We start from the raw sequence: 20,388 nt of genomic DNA, 5'->3' as shown, positions 1-20,388 counted from the left end.
ATATATATATATATATATATTTCCATCAAGTAGACTTCCTTCTCTAAATGCTCCAGGCCAGTGAAAAATGTGCAGATAAATGAGATTTGTAATCTTTTGTCTTCTAATGACACATGCTTCAGGCTGGATGCAGGATGCTATAAAGATGCTTTAGGAAGGTCAGCCTGAAGGCACAAATGACCAGACACACAAAGCCATCCAGGGTCAGCCATATTGCCAGCACCAAAGAGGCAGTGGGGCCACCTGCTGGAAGGACTGGGCACTGCTCTTGGTCCTCTACCTCCTTGATGTCCTTAGAGCCAGGTCTAGGGCAGGACCACAATCTTTTTCTCCAGCTTCTGTGGTGGGAAGAGGAAGTTTCTCATGATCTCATCCAGCTCTTCAAGGGCCAGCTGGGCGTGGAGCTTGGCCACATCATCGGGCTCCAAACGCACCACGTGTTTCAGCAGGTGGTAGAGATCCTTAAGGACATCCCTCAGCACCTGTATGAGAGAGACAGTGTCATGACTATCTGTCTACTGTTCCAAAATTGCTCACAAAGACCTATTTGCCTTCTCCTGTCTGAGAAGTTCTGTGAGAAAACTTGCAGGCTCCCTTAAGAAGATAATGCATGGCCTTCTCAGACGGAAGGAGGAGCAGCTGTACTGAGATAGGCTTCCTCTGGGGTTTCTCATGACCCCTGACACCTCACTACACTGGCCTTGGGGGCTGCTACTCCCCAATATCTCCAGGCCAAAGTATAGATCCCAGACCCCTTCCTTCAGTCCCAAAGCATAGCGAAAACCTTAGAACCACAGACAGGGAATAGTGCCCAGACATGGTTACTCCTAGAGCACAATTACCAGCATCTTCCTCTCTAGGTCCCACAAAGCCCTCTGCTGACACCCATCTGCAGACATCTATCATATGAAACCCAGAAGGCTCTCTCTTCAACAAGCATGCCTTTCCTTGCCACTACTTTAAAACTTTTCTACCACAGGGGCACCTGGGTGGCCCAGTTGGTTAAGCATCCGACTTGGGGTCAAGTCATGATCTCTCGTTTGTGGGTTTGAGCCCCGTGTCAGGCTCTGTGCTGACAGCTCAGGGCCTGGAGCCTGTTTTAGATTCTGTTGTCTCCCTCAATCCCTGCTCCTCCCCTGCTTGCATGCTCTCACCCACATTCTCTCTCTCTCTCTCAAAAATAAATAAACATTAAAAAAATTTTTCCACCACAGTTCCATCTCCATGCCCTTCCTAAGTCACTATAATTTGGTTTTCAATTGCAACCCTGTAACAGGAGACGAGAGGGCTGTGTAGACAGAGCCACACCCAGTCCTCACGTCCCATGTTCTCATCTTATGCTCTGACACGGAATTGGGAGGGTGCCAAAGCACCTACTCCCAGGAGCTCCTAATTTCCTTCAAAATCTTTCTGGCTTTGCAGTTAGAGCTTCTAGAAAGAAACAGGTTTCAGGGGTGCATGGGTTGCTCAATCAGTTCAGTATCCCACTCTTGATTTCAGCTCAGTTCATGATCCTAGGGTTGTCGGATCAAGCCCATGTCCGGCTCCATGCTGAGGGTGAAGCCTGCTTGAGATTCTCTCTCTCTTTCTCTCTGCCCCTAAGAGGCCTTAGGGATCAAGTGGTCAAACTAGGGGACTGAAGACACTAGGTCACAGGGGGTCACATGACTTGTCTGCGACTACTTGTGAAATTACTTCTGGTCTGGGCTCAGTGCCTCAAAAGCTACTATTTTTGGATCACGTACTGTACTAGGTATTTTTCATATGTTATCTAATTTTTATGCTGGTCATATAAAGGAAAGTTATTAGCCTCGTTTTACAGATGAGAACATAGAAGATTAGAGGGGTAAGTAACCTCCCAAGATTACTCAGCTAAAAAAAATGGTGGAGCCAGATTCTAAACATCCAGAACCTGTGTTCTTATTTATTTTTACTGAAAAGGTAAGGGGCACCTGGGTGGCTCAGTCAGTTAAGAGCCCGACTTCAGCTTAGGTCATGACCTCACAGTCCATGGGTTTGAGGCTGGCATCAGGCTCTGTGCTGATAGCTCAGAGCCTGGAGCCTGCTTTGGATTCAGTGTTGCCCTTTCTCTCTGCCCCTCCCCTATTCACACTCTGTTTCTCTCTCTCTCTCTCTCTCTCTCTCAAAAAAAAAAAAAATAAATAAATAAACTTTAAGAAAAAAAAAGAAAAGGTAATACAATACAAAAAATTATGTATGAAAAATATTAGTCTCTCTTGTACTCCAGACTCTTAGTTTTCTTTCTCAGAGAATATCATACTTAATTCTGAGAAATGTGCTAGGTGTTTACAAGCATATATGTTTCCCCCCTCCATTCATTCATTCATTCATTCATTTATTAATTATTTATTGAGAGACAGCAAGACAGAGCATGAGCAGGGGAGGAGCAGGGAGAAAGAGGGAGACAAAGAATCTGAAGCAGGTTCCAGGCTCTGAGCTGTCAGCACAGAGCCCAACTGGGGCTCAAACCCAGGGATCATGAGATCATGACCTGAGCTGAAGTTGGGCACTTAACTGACTGAGCCATCCAGGTCCTTCTCCCCATCCCTTTTTAAAAGCACAGAATTGGGGCGCCTGGGTGGCGCAGTCGGTTAAGCGTCCGACTTCAGCCAGGTCACGATCTCGCGGTCCGTGAGTTCGAGCCCCGCGTCAGGCTCTGGGCTGACAGCTCAGAGCCTGGAGCCTGTTTCCGATTCTGTGTCTCCCTCTCTCTCTGCCCCTCCCCCGCTCACACTCTGTCTCTCTGTCTCTCAAAAATAAATAAACATTAAAAAATTAAAAAAAAAATAAAAGCACAGAATTATATTCTACGCTGTTATGTGCCATGATACCTGGTGACTTAATATACTTTGAAGATCTTTTGTATAATTGGCTGTATAGGATGAATGTCACACAACTTATTTATACACACTCCCAATTAAACTCATTTAAAAAACTCTTTTGCTATTACAAATATTGATGCAATAAAGACTCTGCTACTTAAGTCTTTGCAGACATGAACAAGTATATTTATAGGACAAATATCTAGAAATGGAATCTCTGGGTCAAGAGTTCATGCACACATAAAATTTTGATAGATGTGGCCAGAGAGGTTGCAACAACCTACATTTTTACCTAACACTGTGAAAATACCTGTTTCCCCATATTCTCCTCAGTGCTATGTACTGTAAACTCTTACCTTTGCTAATCCAGTAAGTGAAAAATAGTATCATGGTGTTTCAAAATTGCATCTTTTTTTTTTAATTTTTAAAATGTTTATTCATTTTTGAGAAAGAGACAGAGTGTGAGCAGGGGAGCAGAGAGAGAGAGGGAGACACAGAATCTGAAGCAGGCTCCAGGCTCTGAGCTGTCAGCACAGAGCCCGACGCAGGGCTTGAACCCACAGACTGCGAGATCATCACCTGAGCAGAACTCGGGCGCTTAACTGACTGAGCCACCCAAGTATACTCATGCCTATAGTTCAGTTTGTAACTCATATCACAACTATAGCTTAAATATTTATTGTGTAATTAAAAGTACGTTTTTCTCACTAGATCACATATACTACTGACACTGAGGCCATATCTTGCCTTGTTCATTCTGGTGAAGTCCCAATGCCTCATACAGTGACTGTCATGTGGCAGATACCTAAAAGATTTATGAATGAAAGAAGGCACGTATGCATGCTACTCCTGGCCAGTTTCTCACTTGGTAAAAACTAAAAATTTTAAGAATATCTATTGAAATGATGCCAGACAACCAGGCTCGCTTCATGGCTGTGTGATCTGTGCAGTCACAGCAGGTCCCCCAATCAACAGGGCCACATGCTTGGTTCAATGATCTGCTTTTGTTGTCCTACAATTCTTTTTTATTTTAAGTTTATTTATTTATTTAGAGAGAGAAAGACGGAGAGCAAGTGGGCACTAGCAGGGGCAGGGGGTGGGAGAGAGGGAGAGAGGGAGAGAGGGAGAGAGAGAATCCCAAGCAGGCTCCATGCTGTCTGTGCAGCACCCAAAGCAGGGCTCAATTTCACGAACCGTGAGATCCTGACCTGAGCTGAGATCAAGAGTCAGACACCTAACCAACTGAGCCACCCAGGTGCCCCTAAAATTCTTTCTTTCACCATTCTTTTACAATTTATTATTATTATTATTATTATTATTATTATTGAGAAAGAGAGAGCATGGGGGCAGGAGGATAGGGGCAGAGGGAAAGAGATAGAGTATCTTAAGCAGGCTCTGTGCTCAGTGTGGTGCCTGACGCAGGGCTCAATCCCACAACCACAGGATCATGACCTGAGCTGAAATCAAGAGTCAGACACTCAAACGAGTCACCCAGGCGCCCCTATTGTCTTAAAATTCTTAATTTTGTCTTTGACTTTGTGTTTTGAAAGCGAAGTACAATGGGACTAAGGAGCCTCAGTGTGAGCAGATGAGATATGTCCCACATGTGTGTCCACCATTCTTTGCCAGTGCGTTCTGTCCACAGCATCGGCCATGCCCCTTGAGCACAGAATTCCGATGGACCCACAATGTGTGGGGGTTCAACAAGACTTGAAGCCAGTAAAAGGGCAGCATGCTTGTCATGACGGTGACTGAGCAAATGGAGGCACTAACAGCCCTGAGAGGTCACACTTCCCTGATGAATCAGAACTTGCTTCAAACACAGAAGGAAGGCAATGGCTTTCTAAGACACATGGATGAGTCAGATACCCTACTACATCCTTCGTGTTGCTTTTCTGTTTTAGCCAACCATTTGCTCTGAAAATGATGACAATACACAGTTCTTGTTCCTTTCAGTCCCTTCTTATTCATCAGTAGACTGAAGTTAAAGAGTGCTGGCAGCATGCGCACGAATCAAGAAGTGAGACAAAAGCAGTTGAGTTAGTTTTGTGCAAAGGTTCCACTGTTCTGCTAAGAAGGAAACACATATGCGTGCACAAGCCACAGAATACAATTCGTGTAATTTTGGTGATTCTACATATGAGTTAAATAGTCTTATAGTTGCATTTAAAACTGGCATTGCACAATATAAGGAGCTACTGCAAACTTTGTGCTAGTAAGCTCACATTCAAAATTTCTTCTACTTAGAACAGCATTAGCAGCAAATCATACACACGTGACAAGTCGAAGGAGCGAAAGACTGTGAAAGAAAGGAAACAACCTTATATTTACATATCATTAATGGCATGTTTTCCTCATTTCTTTGAATCAGGGACACCACGTTCTCATTTTCACTGGGCGCCACATATTACGCAGTGGGCCCTGCAGACAACTCTCGGAGCTCTTTGCCCTGGGTCACTACACCGAGCGCCCTAGTCCTGTGGGCCCACCTCACAGACACTCCGCCCCAGGCCTCGTGCAGCCGTTTCCTGGGTTTTCTCAAGGAGCTGCTGAGACATAAAGGAGTGGGTCTTCCGCGCAGGCGTGTCTGGTGCTGACTGGGGTGCTCCCCCGCTGCCCTCTGGTAACCTCTCTTTCTTTCCTCGAGGCTGGCGGCGCGAAAAGGAGGGATGATTCCCGAAAGAGGATGACTCCCCAGAGCTAGTGCCTCATGATTACTCACTCATTCAATAATCATTATTAAGGGCCTGCTTCGTGCCCAGGCAGCGTGCTGGTGACAGAAGGATGAATAATGCACGAACCCTACCCTCTGGCAGCCACAGCCCAGCGGGGAAGCAGACACACACACACCAGACATACGACCTCCTCTCGCAGAGATAAGCTCCGCACTTCTGTGGAAGCAAAGGAAGTGATTTCTGCCTGTGGAGGTGGGTGTAGGGAGAACATTTCCCCACCAGGCGACGGGGGCTTCACTCAGACTTTTATGTGTAGCGAAAGGGTGGCTCTGCCGAGTGGCTTGGGGAAGCCATTGATCAAGTCCCCTCAGCCTCAAGTACCCTCAGTTAAACGCAGATTCTAAGCGAGCCCAGCCTGCTTGTTATGTGAGGTTTATTTTATTTACTTTTGTAAAGGTTTATTTATTTATTTATCTTGAGAGAGAGAGAAAGAATGTGAGCACGATCAGGGAGGTGGAGAGGAGAGAAAGAGAAAGAGAGAGAGGATTCCAAGTGACTCCAAGCTGTCAGTGTGGAGCCTGACTCGGGGCTTGAATTCATGAACCGTGAGATCATGACCTGAGCGGAAATCAAGAGTTGGATGCTTAACCGACCGAGCCACCCAGGTAGCCCGCAAATACAGTTTAAAGAAAGTCTCCTGACACCCTTTTACAATGACATTAAGCCCAAAGTGTCTCTTACACAGAAATTCTAGAGTTCCCAGTGTTTATTACAAGGTCTTCTTTTTTCTTCTTCTTCTAGAGGAATCTTTCACCTACTCAGAAATATCTTCGAGAATTTTTGCTAGAGCCTCCTAACATTCAAAATAAGGTTAGCTTTTACTTGTTAAAAAGGGAGCTTCTAAGGCATTCTGTTCTGCTAAGGTACTCTGCTCTTTCCTGGTGTGGGTAGGAATTTTCCCTTTGGCACTGTTGTGTCCTTAAAATAACAATAATACTTGTGCCAACACCACTTCATACTTGAGGGGTGCTGAGTTCCTTGTTATCAATTACCGGATCTCCTTTTTTGGGTAACTGAGTGTTAGGCAAAGGCTCCTTCTTAATTAATGGGTCTATTTTAGCAATCCACCCTGGCAAGGCTTCTTCCCATTCCCTGTATCGCTGGGGATCCCACACATCACAGGACTTCCTCTGGACTCCCCAAGGATCAAAGCTTCCTGCCAGCCAGGGATTGTCACCAAATCCCACGGATCAGGGGCTGAATACAAGGAGAGTTCAAAGGTAAAGTTACTCACAGGAGCCACTGTGGTGGGCAGGATATAGGCAATCCCATGGAGGAAACCTTTCATTAAGAGTTCAACACACCTGCTCTTCCTCCCCCCTCAAGCATCAAGGCCCAAGGACTCCTGGGAAACGTAGAGGGGGTAAAGGTGTGAGTGGGGGTGGGTGCTCTCATACAGAGGAGATCTAGCTTAGCTTTTTGTAGCTGATGGTTGAAAGAAACATATTCACCATCTGAGAAGCTCCTGAGCCAGGGATATCTTAAACAAGTACCTAGGTTCTTAGTCTGAAAACTCTTTGGAAAGGGGTGGGGTTCATTCAGGTGTTTTATTAAGAGAATTTTGAGCTTGTATGCAACACACACACACACACACACACACACACACACACACGTGGGGGGGGGGGCGGACCTGATCAGAATGTGGGTGGTGGAATAGTTCAACCAAGGGAGAACAAAAGAGAGAAAAGTTTATTGAACACACTGCAAAGGATCAGCGGGCAGGACAGCAAAGGAGACAGTCGGCCAGTTGGCAGTGATGGGGCTGTAGTTAAGGAGGGGAAAAGAGAAGATATGGGAGCATATGGAATTTTCCTCTTTTGGGTACCTGTGCCTGGTTGTAAGTAGTCCATTGGTCGACATATTTTGAAGTGGGTTGCCTAATGAACCTGTCTGCAATTCAGCCTGGGGTCACTGTGGGCCCTTTTACCTTTCTTAGGTTTCCATTGCTCAAGCCTGTTGCCTAAAAGCAGCGTCTACAACGCAAACACACACACACACACACACACACACACACACACACACACACACACAGACACACACACTTTCTCACCTCCCTTCCCCCTTCCTTTCAGCTCCTTGAAGCACACAAAGCTGATGCTTCAGGGACAAGGGCAGTCTTTAGGGTTAGACATGGCTTACAAAAGACCAGATGAGGCAGGGCATACTAATAAGGAAACGGTGTGAGCAAAAGACTGCCTTGGGCACACAGGTGCATTTTCAATGGCAAAGCAGGAAAGCAGTTTTGACTCTTTCAATGACCTTGACCCCAAACATCCTTGAAGTGGTTGCTATTTATATCTTTGAGTTAAGATCAAAAGAAGAAATAAATGGCAAGTATCTTTCTTCTTTTTAATTCCTAAATGTATTTATTTATTTGATTATAAAAGCAATATAACCACAACCTATAATATCTTGAACAGAGGAAGAAAACAAGTCTCTAGTCAAAAAACTACCTAATACAAGCTCCATTTGTAAAGACATTTTGTAATTAGATTCATTTACATTTTTCACAAATTATTTTAATATTAAAAATTTTTTAAATGTTTATTTATTTTTGAGAGAGAGAGAGAGAGAGAGGGAGACTGAGAATCCCAAGCAGGCTCCAAACCATCAGCGCGAGGCCCGATGTGGGGCTTGAACTCATGAACCGTGAGACCGTGACTTGACCCGAAGTCAGGTGCTTAACCAACTGAGCCACCCAGGCACCCCATATTATTTTAATATTTTAAGTCTTTTATACTTCAAGGTGATTTTACAAATGGAATTTAGGTGGATGAAATTGCTATTCTTCTGTTATTATGTGGGACAAGACACAACACAAATGGTCACAAGTAAGACATTTAAAGAAATATAAACTCTAGAAAGATGTTATCTAACAGAGGATTTCCCATCTATAATTTCTTAATGTTTAAGGGAAAATGGGCCGCTAAATTTAAAAGGATAGGGGCGCCTGGGTGGCTCAGTCAGTTAAGCGTCCAACTTCAGCTCAGGTCATGATCTTGCGGTCTGTGAGTTCAAGCCTTGTGTTGGGCTCTGTGCTGACGGCTCAGAGCCGGGAGCCTGCTTCAGATTCTGTGTCTCCCTCTCTCTCTGCCCCTCCCTATGCTCTCTATCTCTCTCTCTCAGAAATAAATAAATGTTAAAAAAATTTTAATTAATGTTTATTTATTTCTGAGAGAGAGAGAGAGAGAGTGGGAGAGGGGCAGACAGAGAGACACAGAATCTGAAGCAGGCTCCGGGCTCTGAGCTGTCAGCACACAGCCCGACACGGGGCTTGAACTCACAAACTGCAAGATCATGAGCTAAGCTGAAGTTGGACGCTTAACTGACTGAGCCACCCAGGCACGCACCCCCCCCATTTTTAAATATAAAAGGATAAAAAAATTAAATGCTAGCATACACTAATTGTACTTAGAAATCCAATCTTCCCATAGAACCAACAGATAAGGCAAAAAAAAGATGAGAAAGAAAGAAAACTAAATTCCATACAATCCTATCAACCTACCATTGTGGCTAAGAAAAAATATTGGGCACAAAGACAGAAACAGGGACATTTAGACATTGAAATAAAAGGTAGGGGCAGACAAGAGAATGGGGGGTTGGTGGTGGTGAAAACTGGAGTTAGTGGGTAGAAACTGGCCTGGCAGGCAAAAAGATTCTCTACGTTGAGGCTCAGAAGAGGAGAAGACCCCAGAATCTGCCTAGTTCTGTTTACAAAATATTGGAATAAGCGTTTGCCATAGGATGAATCTGTCAGAAAGCCGCAGGCCAACTGCTAAGGGCCCTCATTTTGATGACTGTGCCTCCCTGTTAAGACCAGTGTATGACTTGGTGGCTGAGGGCAGTGAGAGTGGACAGATGGGGCTAAGTACAGAGAGTCAAGGATCATCAACAGAGCACAACTCAGCCACCTTTTCCCAAACCATGTGCAGGAGGCTCTGCTAAGCATTCTGGGTAAGAGGACGTGTGCCCGCCCTTCAGGAGCTCACCACTGGGTGGGGGAGACAGACATGCAGAGCTGAACCTAATGACCCAGAGGCAGGTGGATCAGGTGGGGTGAATTTTGATGCTCCCAGTCACTAGCTAGGGAATCTTGAGCAAAAGACTTCAGTTCTAGGAACCCCAGTGATCTCATCTGCAAAATGGGGATAATACTGCCTCCTTGTAAGGTGGTAAGAATGAGAGTTAATGTCTGTAAAGATCCAAGCACAAAGACCTGTGTATGGTGAATGCTAAATAAGTGTGTGTGTGTGTGTGGGGGGGTGCCAGTCTCCCCCACTAATACCGTAATCTGTGTCCTTCTTGTTACTCTTCTATTCTTGAGGCCTAGGACAGAGCCTGACATGTAGCAGCTCTGGCGTTTGGTACATTTTTGTGTGTGTGTCTATTTACTTATTTTGAGAGGTTGGGGAGAGGGGCAGAGAGAGAGGGAGAGAAAGAATCCGAAGCAAGGCTCTGTGCTGTCAGCACAGAGACCTACTTGGGGCTCGAACTCTCGAACCATGAGATCATAACCTGAGCCAAACCCAAGAGTCAGATGCTTAACTGACTGAGCCACCCAGGCGCCCCTAGTGTGTAGAAATTTTTTGACGAATGAATGAATGAATGAATGAATGATAACAACAGCCAATCCTTACATAATACCTGTTATGTGCCAGGTATGGTTCTAAGCATCTCATCTATAGTAACTCACTTAATCCTCACAACAACGCAATGAGAGAGGTACTATTATTATCTCCAATGTGCCCATGGCCACACAGCTAGTAACAAGCAAAGCCAGCATTCCGACCCTGGCAGTCTGACTTGAAGCCAGTGTTCTTTATTAATGACTACATTTTTCTGCCTCGTGAAGTGGCTATTATGTTCCCTCTGCCGAAGTGGGCAGCTTAAAAGCACACTGCCTACCTTACAGGTTGATTGTAGGATCAAAAGAGATGATGCATGTGAGAGTACTCTGCTATGATAAGCCAAGTGATACATAATTCAAAGTAGTGTTGCTATTATTACTCTGACATTGAAATAATTGGATTTACCACCACGGGGCTAAGAAAATGAGGGGAAAGGCACGGCTCTGAAAATGAAAGAGAGCAGAGGCCAAAAAAAAAGAAAAAAAAATGTGTTAGGAAGACGAAGGGGAATTGGAAGAACAGGTGAAAGAAGGAGAAAAGGGATTTAATGCAGTCTGAGTGCAGGATCAGGGCCAGAACCGGTCCCTGACAATGGGTTCCTGACAACTGCCCGTGCTATTCCACAGGGCTGCAGACACCGGAAAGAACTCTGCTGGGCAATCAGGCAGGAGCCAGGCTCTGAGGTCTTGGAAGCGTGTAGCCTCTCTAAGATAATGGGCAGGAAACAAATAAATTGGGGAAGGAGAAAGGGGGTAGACAATTCGGACATCATTCAGGGAGCTCTGGCCTGACGAAGAATAAATGCTTTACTGACAAAACCCAAACCTTCACTTTGATGGGTGTATGAAAAAGAAATTAAGACTGATTCAAATAGAAAGACTGGGCTTTTGAGACACCTCACTGAAAAAACGATGGAAAGGTCGGCAAGGAAAGACAGGATTACTATTGTCTAAGAGATTTCTATCCATGCCTGACAGAGACTCTCAAACATGCTGAAGTTCACGGAAGCATTATTATTAACCGGAGGTTACTGAGCTTTTCAAAACCCTTTTATTTCCAAAGTATTTTTCTCTGCTAGACCTAGAGATAAATGGCATTTTTACCCTTTCTGGTTTGTGTCTGGCTGTTAAATGCGGAGGGTATCTCAAGTGCAAATTGGAGAAAAGGGTGGGGAGAGGATGAGGGGAGTATCATGTGTGATTTTCACTGAAGAATGAAGCGGGAGATTTTTAACTGGTCAAGTGCCGAAAATGCAGGGACGTAGGCAGGTTGGCAGTTTAGGGACAAAGACCAAGACAGACACTATGGTTAACCCCTGGTAGGGGTGACAGTTCGAGAGTCCTAAACAAAAAGTGGGCGATCAGACTCACCGACACAACCCCTAACGGCGTGCCCTTAGGCTGGCTTAGGCGGAGGCACGCTATCCAGGGCTTCGAGGGGCCAGACCTGTGCCCACTGGGCTGTATCCCCCTCTTAGTGGCAGGGCCAGGAGCGGTCGCCGCAGCATCTTTCACAATGTCTTTAAATAGCAACCTGAGGAAGGCGGCAGCTTTCCTTCACCCCCACAGGCACGGAAATAGAACAAAGAAGGCAGGAAAAATGGCCGGAGTGTGTGCAAAGGCAGCAGGCTGCTGCTTGTGGGAGAGGAGATGGGGAGCTTTGTCCTTAAAAGGTGATTACAATCTCAGCTTTTAAACTGTGCTCCGTGACCTCGCGTGGGGAAAGGGCTCCACTTTGCTGGCCCGGGAGGCTCTCTCCAGCAAACACCCTGCTAAGGGACCCCAGTCCTGCTCCCCGCCTGAGCTTGATGCCTCCCACGGGATGAATGCCTGCAAAAGGCTCACTACTACCATTTACTTACTGAGTGTTTATATGACGTTTCAGTCACTGTGCTAAGCCCTTCGCACACAGTATCTCATTTAATCCTATAAGACAGGTGCTGTTAGGTTCAGTTTAAAATTAGGGAAAAAAGGATTTAGAGCGGTTTCAGTGACTTGCTCCAGGACACGCCAGAGTTCAAACCTGCGTCAGAGCTAACTCTATAAACCTTGCTTTTAAATATGTGCAGTTACTAGGAAATCCAATATGCAAAAGGAAGCGATGGAGAAAATCTGACCTTTTCCCTGCCCCATCAAAGTTGTTTATTTGGATGGAGCCTGGGCAGGGAGCAGGGGGAGCTGTAACTGGGCTACTGGATGACCATAGGTTTGGGTTTCTTTTGGGGCATCCTGCATCACCCCAGGCAAACCCCGATCACACAGCTTCAGGTCTAGCTGGAATAGTCCACAGGGGAAGGACAGGACACTCTCTTGAGGGCATCTACTCAATGGAATTCTAGACTCTGTGCACGATGCCTCAGGAACCAAAGGCCAGAGAAAACCAGTCACTGACGCATCAGAGGTCCTGATGGAGTTTGCATTATGTACTAATACGTACATGGTGTGGACTAGACCAGAAAGAAGAACCCTGCTACCCACACCAAAGTATGGCTACAAAGCCCACATGTTGCCTCTGCACAACACCATCATTCTAGCGTAGTGATTTCCTACCCTTGCTACACATTACAATTCCCTGGAGAATGTTTAAAATGTCTGGGCCCCCACCTCACACCTAAGACTCTGATTCATAGGGGTTAGGACTAAGGGCTTTTTAAAAAATGTTTTAATTTATTTTTATGATTTTTATGCTCTCCAGGTGACTCTAATAAGGAGCCAGGATGCAGTAGTGTGGGAGGTTAGGAAAAAACCCTGGGTGGGAGACTAGGAGTTACACCATGGTTTTGAAAGTAACAACACTGCCTGGGAAAAATCTAAGTGCCAGTTTAATAAGGGTGACGTGATTTGGACATAACCTATTACACTTCTTGGAATTTTCTTAACTATCAACAGTCAGGTTTTTATTTTCCAAAGGGAATGCGGTCAAAATCATTTTAAGATCTTATTTTTAGGGGCACCTGGGCGGCTCAGTCGATTAAGCATTCGACTCTTCATTTCGGCTCAGGGTCATGAGATTGAGCCCTGCATCAGGCTCTGTGCTGAGCATGGAGCCTGCTTAAGATTCTCTCTCCCTCTACCAGTTGTGCTCTCTCTTTAAAAAAAAAAAAAAAAAAAGATTTTATTTTTAAGTAATCTCTACACCCAACATGAGGCTTGTACCCACAACCCTGAAAGCAAGGGTCACATGCTCCACCAATTGAGCCAGCCACGTGCCCCTCAAAATCATTTCTGATCCACAAATTGGCACTGCATCATTTTTCCAAAATATTTAAAAAATTTCTTCTTAAACAATGTGTACGTGAAGTGCGATTCTGAAGACATAGAAAGTTACAGGCTACCAACATGCGTTCTTTAAGAAGACGAAAGGACAAAACAAATGCAGCTGTCTCTGTTGCTACGTTAGCTGGAATTATGGCTGAAACCTTTGCCCAGATGGGAGGAATTAAGGGAAATACATGCGTTAGAACTTTGAACAGAAGTGTATATATATACATACCCATACACATATACTGCTATATATGTAGCACACACATAGTATATCTATGGTGTGTGTGTGTGTGTGTGTGTGTGTGTGTGTCAAGAAGCCAAGTTGTGAAATGCAGAAGGTTCTGACGGAACATCCATATGCATCCTGTCACTCTGCCTCAGTTCTTCTTCTCCCAGCTGATTTGGACAGCATGTCTACAACCCAACTGCAATGAAAACTTTAGGCGTTTCTAAGTAAAGGAGGGTAAAATTCCCTCCTAGTGAGAACTTGTTTCGACAACTTCTGCTCTTGGGAAACCTGAACACTGGAAGAGCTTGGAAATCCCAGAATTTCCAGTTGAAGATCTAGGAAATCTATTTATCATAAAGGCAGGTGCAAAGAAATTTAAGAGATGTGTTCCATGCTTCTTAGAGAAAAGATTTCGTGCACTCTCTCAATAAACATTCATTAAGTACTTACTTTGTGCAAAGCAGTGTGTGAGATGTGGGGAATATAAAAGTGAATGGAAGGAGTAGTCAAATTCACACAGACAGAGGGAATGGGGATTGCCAGGCGCTGAGGGAGAGGAAAATGAGAGTTAGTATTTAATGGGTACAGAGATGAAAAGAGTTCCGTGGAGGGGTGGCGGTACTGGTTGCCCAGTAGTATGAATATACTTAAAGCTACTGAACTGTACATTTAAAACTGGTTAAGATGAGACCTGATCCCAGAGTCGTGGGATCGAACCCCACGTTGGGCTCCACAAGAGGCGTGGAATCTGCTTAGGATTCTCTCTCTTTCCCCCTCTGCCCCTCTCCCCTGCTCATGCTCTCTTTCTAAAAATAAAAAAATAAAAGAAAAATATTTTAATGGTTAAGATGGTAAATTCTGTGTTATGTTTCTATTACCACAATTAAAAAAAAAAAGGTGGCTGGTGTGTTCAGGGGTTCGCAGTCACCTGTTGGCATCAGACATGAAGAAATCATCACACTATCTCCTCTAGTCCAGAGCTGATATGTAAAGTACTGCGGAGCCTGGAGAAGCGAGGACTAATTTCACCTGAGAAACCAGGAAAGGCTTTTCACAAAGAGTATAAAATTTAAGTAGAGTCCTAAAGGATGAAAAAAAAGCTAATCAGATGGACAGGTGAGGGGAGAAGAAGGCATTTGTGGCATAAGAAATAGTAGGGACTGGCACGCCTGGGTGGCTCAGTCGCTTAGGCATCTGACTCTTGATTTTGGCTCAGGTCAGGCTCCGTGCTAACAGCACAGAAGCCTGCTTGGGATTCTCTCTTTCCCTCTCTGCCCTTTCCCTGCTCATGCACTTTGTCTCTCAAAATAAATAAACGAACATTTAGTAGAGACCAAGAGGTCGGCAAGAAACAGTCTGCGGATTATCTGGGGCTGGCATGAGGTTGTCAGGGCATTTGAGGAGAAGTACGGAGGAGACAGAGAAGTCCGGGGGAGATCCAGAATATAAAGGGCCTTGTGTGTCATGTGAAGAAGCCTGGTTTTTATCTCATGGATCAGGGTAAAAATGTTAGCTGGGGACTAGGCTTCAGCAGATTTGCATTTCAGAAAGATCTCTCTAGCTGCAGTTCCCCTACCATGCTGACTGAATGAATACCTGTCAACCCTGGAGAATTACAGAGTTGAAGCAAGTGGAGTGGTTAAGGAAACAGAAGTCGTAGGAATGCAAGTTTGTCCCAATATACCTGTAACAGTTTACCTCTTCCTCAAGTATCATCTCAGGCCAGTTCTAATTAGTTCCGTCACAACAGCCAAGCTGGCAATAAGGGAGCCTGAGTTTGTATTCAGTTCTACCTCTTACTGGCTGTGTGACCTGTGCATCTAAATGTAAGTATTCTGGACCTCAATTTTCTTATCTGTAAATAGAGTTAATAAGCATGTTTATCTCAGAGGGGTTGTTAGGAGGATTCCACGAGATCATGAATGTGAAGAAGCTGGTGCTTTGCCTGCCATACATAAGCCCTTAATAAATGTTCTATTATTAAATACTAACCCTCAGAGAACATGCAATGTATTCAGAGCAGATTTGCTAAGAGCAAACAAACCATGGAGCAATGAGCAATGAGCTGGAACAGACTCCAGAGCATCAATCCTAACTGTCATTTCACTCCAAGGAGGGTAGGGTCAGAACTCCTTCCCTGCAGAGGATGAAGCAAAGAGACGTGGGTTTTCCAACCCAGAGGCCCATCTGATGATTACAGGAAGAAATGATTCCAATCAGGCTGCAGGGCAGAAGGAAAGTCCCAGGACTCTTACTCCCCAGCCTAGCAGCCTGAAGGTGTTTGGTCTGCTCCCTGCTCTTTTCGGTTCTGTATACACTGGGGGAAGTTGCTGGATGGCGTAGTCCATGGTTGGCCTGAACTTTTGGCAAGAGATAGTGGAACATGTGGTAGGGTAAAAGGAAGCCAGGGCTGTTTCCTGTCTCTACTCTGTGAAGAGTTCACTCTGGCAGGTCCTGGGAGGTCAGGGCACCTGGGTCCAAGGCCAGCCCCAAACACTGTCCTCTCACTGTTCCATCCTTCTCCAGGGCAGACAGTAAATAAGCTGTCAGGAGGTAGACTGGCCTGTTTTCCTTTTGGGTATCAGGTTTCCAGGATCTGAAGCAGCCTTCTGTTGGCCGATTTGTGCAGAAAATGCCCAAGTGATTTGGTCGCTGAGTCCTTCAGATGACAGTCACTGAACATTCAGGCCTGTCCGTGCTGCCTGGGTTTATCTACTACTGCCCTGCCACTTACTAGTTGTTGGAGAAGTTACTTATCTTCTCTGTTAGTTTCCTCATGTATAAAATGGGGACATTAATCATACCTAAATGGACAATGAAGATTAAGTGAATTAATTAATGTAAAGCACTTAGATATAAGTGCTATCATAGAGTAAATGCTCAAAGTATTTTTATGGAGTTTCAGAATTGCAACTACCATATAAACTAAGAGAAAATAATATTTTCATTTGTTTAGAATTTTATAGAGAGCAGTTTACTCTTTTGGAAAATCAAGCTCTACAATGTACCTCTGAGCTGCTCGTCTGATATCTGTATGATTTTGTATTTGTGGGTGTTACATCCATGACGACTCTACATACAACAGCAACCAAATAATAGTTCATCATATCTTAGAGTTGCCTAGACATTTATATATTAAAATATATGTTATTTTGGGGGTACCTGGGTGGCTCAGTCAGTTAAGGGTCTGGCTTCAGCTCAGGTCATGATCTCGTGGTCTGTGAGATTGAGCCTCGCGTTGGGCTCTGTGCTGACAGCTTTGAGCCTGGAGCCTGCTTCGGATTCTGTGTCTCCCTCTCTCTCTGCCCCTCCCTTGCTCATGCTCTGTCTCTCTCTCCCTCAAAAATAAATAAATATTAAGAAAATAAAAAAAGAAACCATGTTATTTTATTATAAACTCTTAGCCTTTTATTCCTCCTTTATATATTATAGTTGGGGCATTATATTGATTTTTTAAAATATACATGTAGGTTGGGGCACCTGCGTGGCTTAGCCGGTTAAGCAACCAACTTCAGCTCAGGTCATGATCTCACAGTCCGTGGGTTAAAGACCCACATCGGGCTCTGTGCTAACAGCTCAGAGCCTGGAGCCTACTTCCAATTCTGTGTCTCCCTCTCTCTCTGTCCCTCCTCCGCTCATGCTCTGTCTCTCTTTCAAAATAATAAATAAACATTAAAAATAAAATAAAATATACATGTAGGTAAAGAAGTTACAAATTTCATTTCAGGAGAATAAAGGGGAAACACCAAAATATTTGGTATAATAATTTGTTATAATAAAAGTGTGTTGGGTCTGATCAAGAGAAAGGGAGCTGACAGCAGATACTCCCAAATCTGGTGCTTTAACTTGTGCTCCCTTTATGATGTCACCTAAGATACCCTGGAGAATAAGACGAACCTTGTTCCAAGTGAATGAGTGAATTAAGTAAAAGGAAGAGGGAGAGATGCTATCTTTTTATTAGCACTTGGCCAATGCAAGCGACCAGGAACAAATGGAAATGAGTGCTAGTTCTTCCTGGCATTAGCTTTGGAAATTTGTAACCACTGTCTCTTCATGAACTTTATTTCCTCATTCATAAAATAAGCAGTTGGATTATTTCCCAAAGTATGTTCCATGGAACATTATTACTTGGCATGCTTATAATGAAAAAAGGGTTCCTTGGTGAAGGAGTTGAGGAATTGTTAGTTTTCTTTGCTGCAGGCCTTCTCAGACTCTTTAATAGGCTAACATGTACCTAATCGACAAGAGAAAAACATATAGTCATATGCAGCATCTTCCAAACTTATTTGACCATGAAGACCTCATGTCAGAGGAACAACTCATAAGTTAATAAGCCAAGGAAAATTTTTGTGAAATAAAATTAAGGAGTCTCTAAGTCCTCTTCCACCTCTAACATTCTAAAGTTCTGAGTTTTGGGGGTGCCTGGGTGGCTCAGGTGGTTATGTATCTGACTCTTGCTTTCAGTTCAGGTTGTGATCTCGCAGGTTATGAGTTCAAGCCCCATGTCAGGCTCTGTGCAGATGGTGTGGAACCTGCCTGGGATTCTCTCTCTGCCCCTCCCCTGCTCATGCTCTCTCTCTCTCTCTCAAAATAAACAAACTTTATATATGTGTGTGTGTGTGTGTGTGTGTGTGTGTGTGTGTGTGTGTGTGTGTTTGTGTGTGTATAAATTCTGAGTTTGGCAATACTCTCTTCTTTCTTCTTGGCCTTTTTACATCAGGAAAGAAGGGTAAGGGGTACCTGGCTGGCTCAGTCAGAGGAGCATGTGACTCTTGACTTTGGGGCTGTGAGTTTGAGCCCCACACTGGATATAGAGATTATGTAAAAATAAAACTTAAAAAAAAGGATAAGAAGGGCAAAGAATAGGCTATCCTACAGGAAATAAAATAGTGTGTCTGATGCAGAAGAGGAAGACAAACCAAGTTCTAACATATGTAGATCTATGCAAATGATGGTGCAGAAGAGGCAGAAAGGGTACAGTCTTAAATGTCAGGGCTTCCAAACTGTCATGTATGTTATCACTAGAAAAGGTTGAACGTTGATATTTTAACAGTCACAGTAAGGTACTGAGTTGTAATCTTTTTGGCTTTATTTCTCAGACCCATCACTACTGTCATAGGATTTGGCCAAGTTACTGTTGAGGCAATCTATGGGACTATCCCCTACTCCTAGGCACTGACCCCAGCTCTTCTCTCACAGATGGGTACAATGGAGGCTGAACGTGGTTTTACACAAACAGCATTTCCATATACCCTACTTGGCCCATCTACGTTGGTCGATAGGGGGATGGGCATCTGATCCTAGCTGGAATGTTAAGTTTCTTTCCTGGAATTTTTGCATTTGGGGCCAGGTAGGGAGGGAATCTCTGAGTGTTGGGTATAAGAGCAACCATGGGTCACTGTCAGTGGTCATATTGCTGCCACAGGAGGAAAGCTAGATGCAAAAGAACAAAGATGAAATACAGAAGAAGTAGAGACAAGATATGGGGCATTTTAATTCCTGATTCTAGGAGTCACTGATAGCCAGCTCCATCCATATTTTCCCACAACATGACTATTCAGCCCTTCTTTGGATCTCGCAGGCTAAAAAGTTCTCTGCTTAAGCTAGTTTCTGTTGCTAAAAGAAACAGACTAGGTTTCTGCTGCTTAAAACCAAAAGAGTTCTGACTATAGTCACATATGTCCTCCATACCTACTTTCTTCACCTATAAGAGGGAAGAACAGAAGCTGCCGTCTCAAAGCTGGTGGACTGAACACATGCACACACCAGTCCTCTTTCCTGGAACCCCACTAAAAGGACAGCAAAGGGAGAAAAAGTAGCATTAAGCTATCAGAACAAAAAGCACTAACAAGGCAATAGCAATAAAAGTTTTGGTGCTAGAAAGCAGATGGATGAATTCTAGGGTCATAATCCTGATTTGCCCAGGTTAATATGTTTTACATCTGTTGCACTTATATAATTAATAAGTGTCTTCTTTCTCTCTCAAAAGTGTCTTGGTTTGGATAAAAAATCGATTCACTAAACCCAGAAGCAAGCCTAATGTACCACAGAAACTCAAAAAAGTTCATCTCTTAAAATGGAGGTGAACAGAAGCCCTGGTTGGAAGTCTGTTTGAGTACTAGGTAGGTGACCTGATGCCTTCCATTTTGGGTACCCAGGTAACTGCCCTTCCCCAACCACAGCAGAAGCTTGGAGTTTACCCTTTTAGAGGATCCAACCAAAGAGACTATGGATAGACAGACATCAGGTACCGATAAGGATGAGCCTACCATGTTGAAAATAGAAGGATTCCAGCAATAGCACTGCTAGGAATTTATCCAAGGGACACAGGAGTACTGATGCATAGGGGCACTTGTACCCCAATGTTCATAGCAGCACTCTCAACAATAGCCAAATTATGGAAAGAGCCTAAATGTCCATCAACTGATGAATGGATAAAGAAATTGTGGTTCATATACACAATGGAGTACTACGTGGCAATGAGAAAAAATGAAATATGGCCTTTTGTAGCAACGTGGATGGAACTGGAGAGTGTGATGCTGAGTGAAATAAGCCATACAGAGAAAGACAGATACCATATGGTTTCACTCTTATGTGGATCCTGAGAAACTTAGCGGGAACCCATGGGGGAGGGGAAGGGGGAAAAAAAAAAAAAAAGAGGTTAGAGTGGGAGAGAGCCAAAGCATAAGA

General features: G+C 44.2%; 1 protein-coding gene across 3 annotated transcripts in view; it reads right to left on the bottom strand.

The window, feature by feature from the left end:
- Positions 1-94: 94 nt before the first annotated feature.
- The window catches only part of TANGO6 (transport and golgi organization 6 homolog), a 192,976-nt gene continuing 172,682 nt past the window's right edge, over positions 95-20,388 (bottom strand). For 2 of the 3 annotated variants that reach the window (XM_040442922.1, XM_040442923.1), the window contains one exon: positions 95-482. In XM_040442922.1, the coding sequence (XP_040298856.1) occupies positions 306-482 (177 nt within the window). In that variant the 3' untranslated portion in view covers positions 95-305. The remainder of the gene's footprint in view (positions 483-20,388) is intronic. The other variant, XR_005780797.1, reaches the window with a different exon arrangement.

The sequence above is a fragment of the Herpailurus yagouaroundi genome, unplaced genomic scaffold (genome assembly GCF_014898765.1).
Source record: "Herpailurus yagouaroundi ecotype Mexico unplaced genomic scaffold, PumYag 190, whole genome shotgun sequence".
Taxonomy (NCBI): Eukaryota; Metazoa; Chordata; class Mammalia; order Carnivora; family Felidae; genus Herpailurus; species Herpailurus yagouaroundi.
Note: the sequence above shows the minus strand (reverse complement) of the source record. Positions and strands in the feature narration are given on the sequence as shown.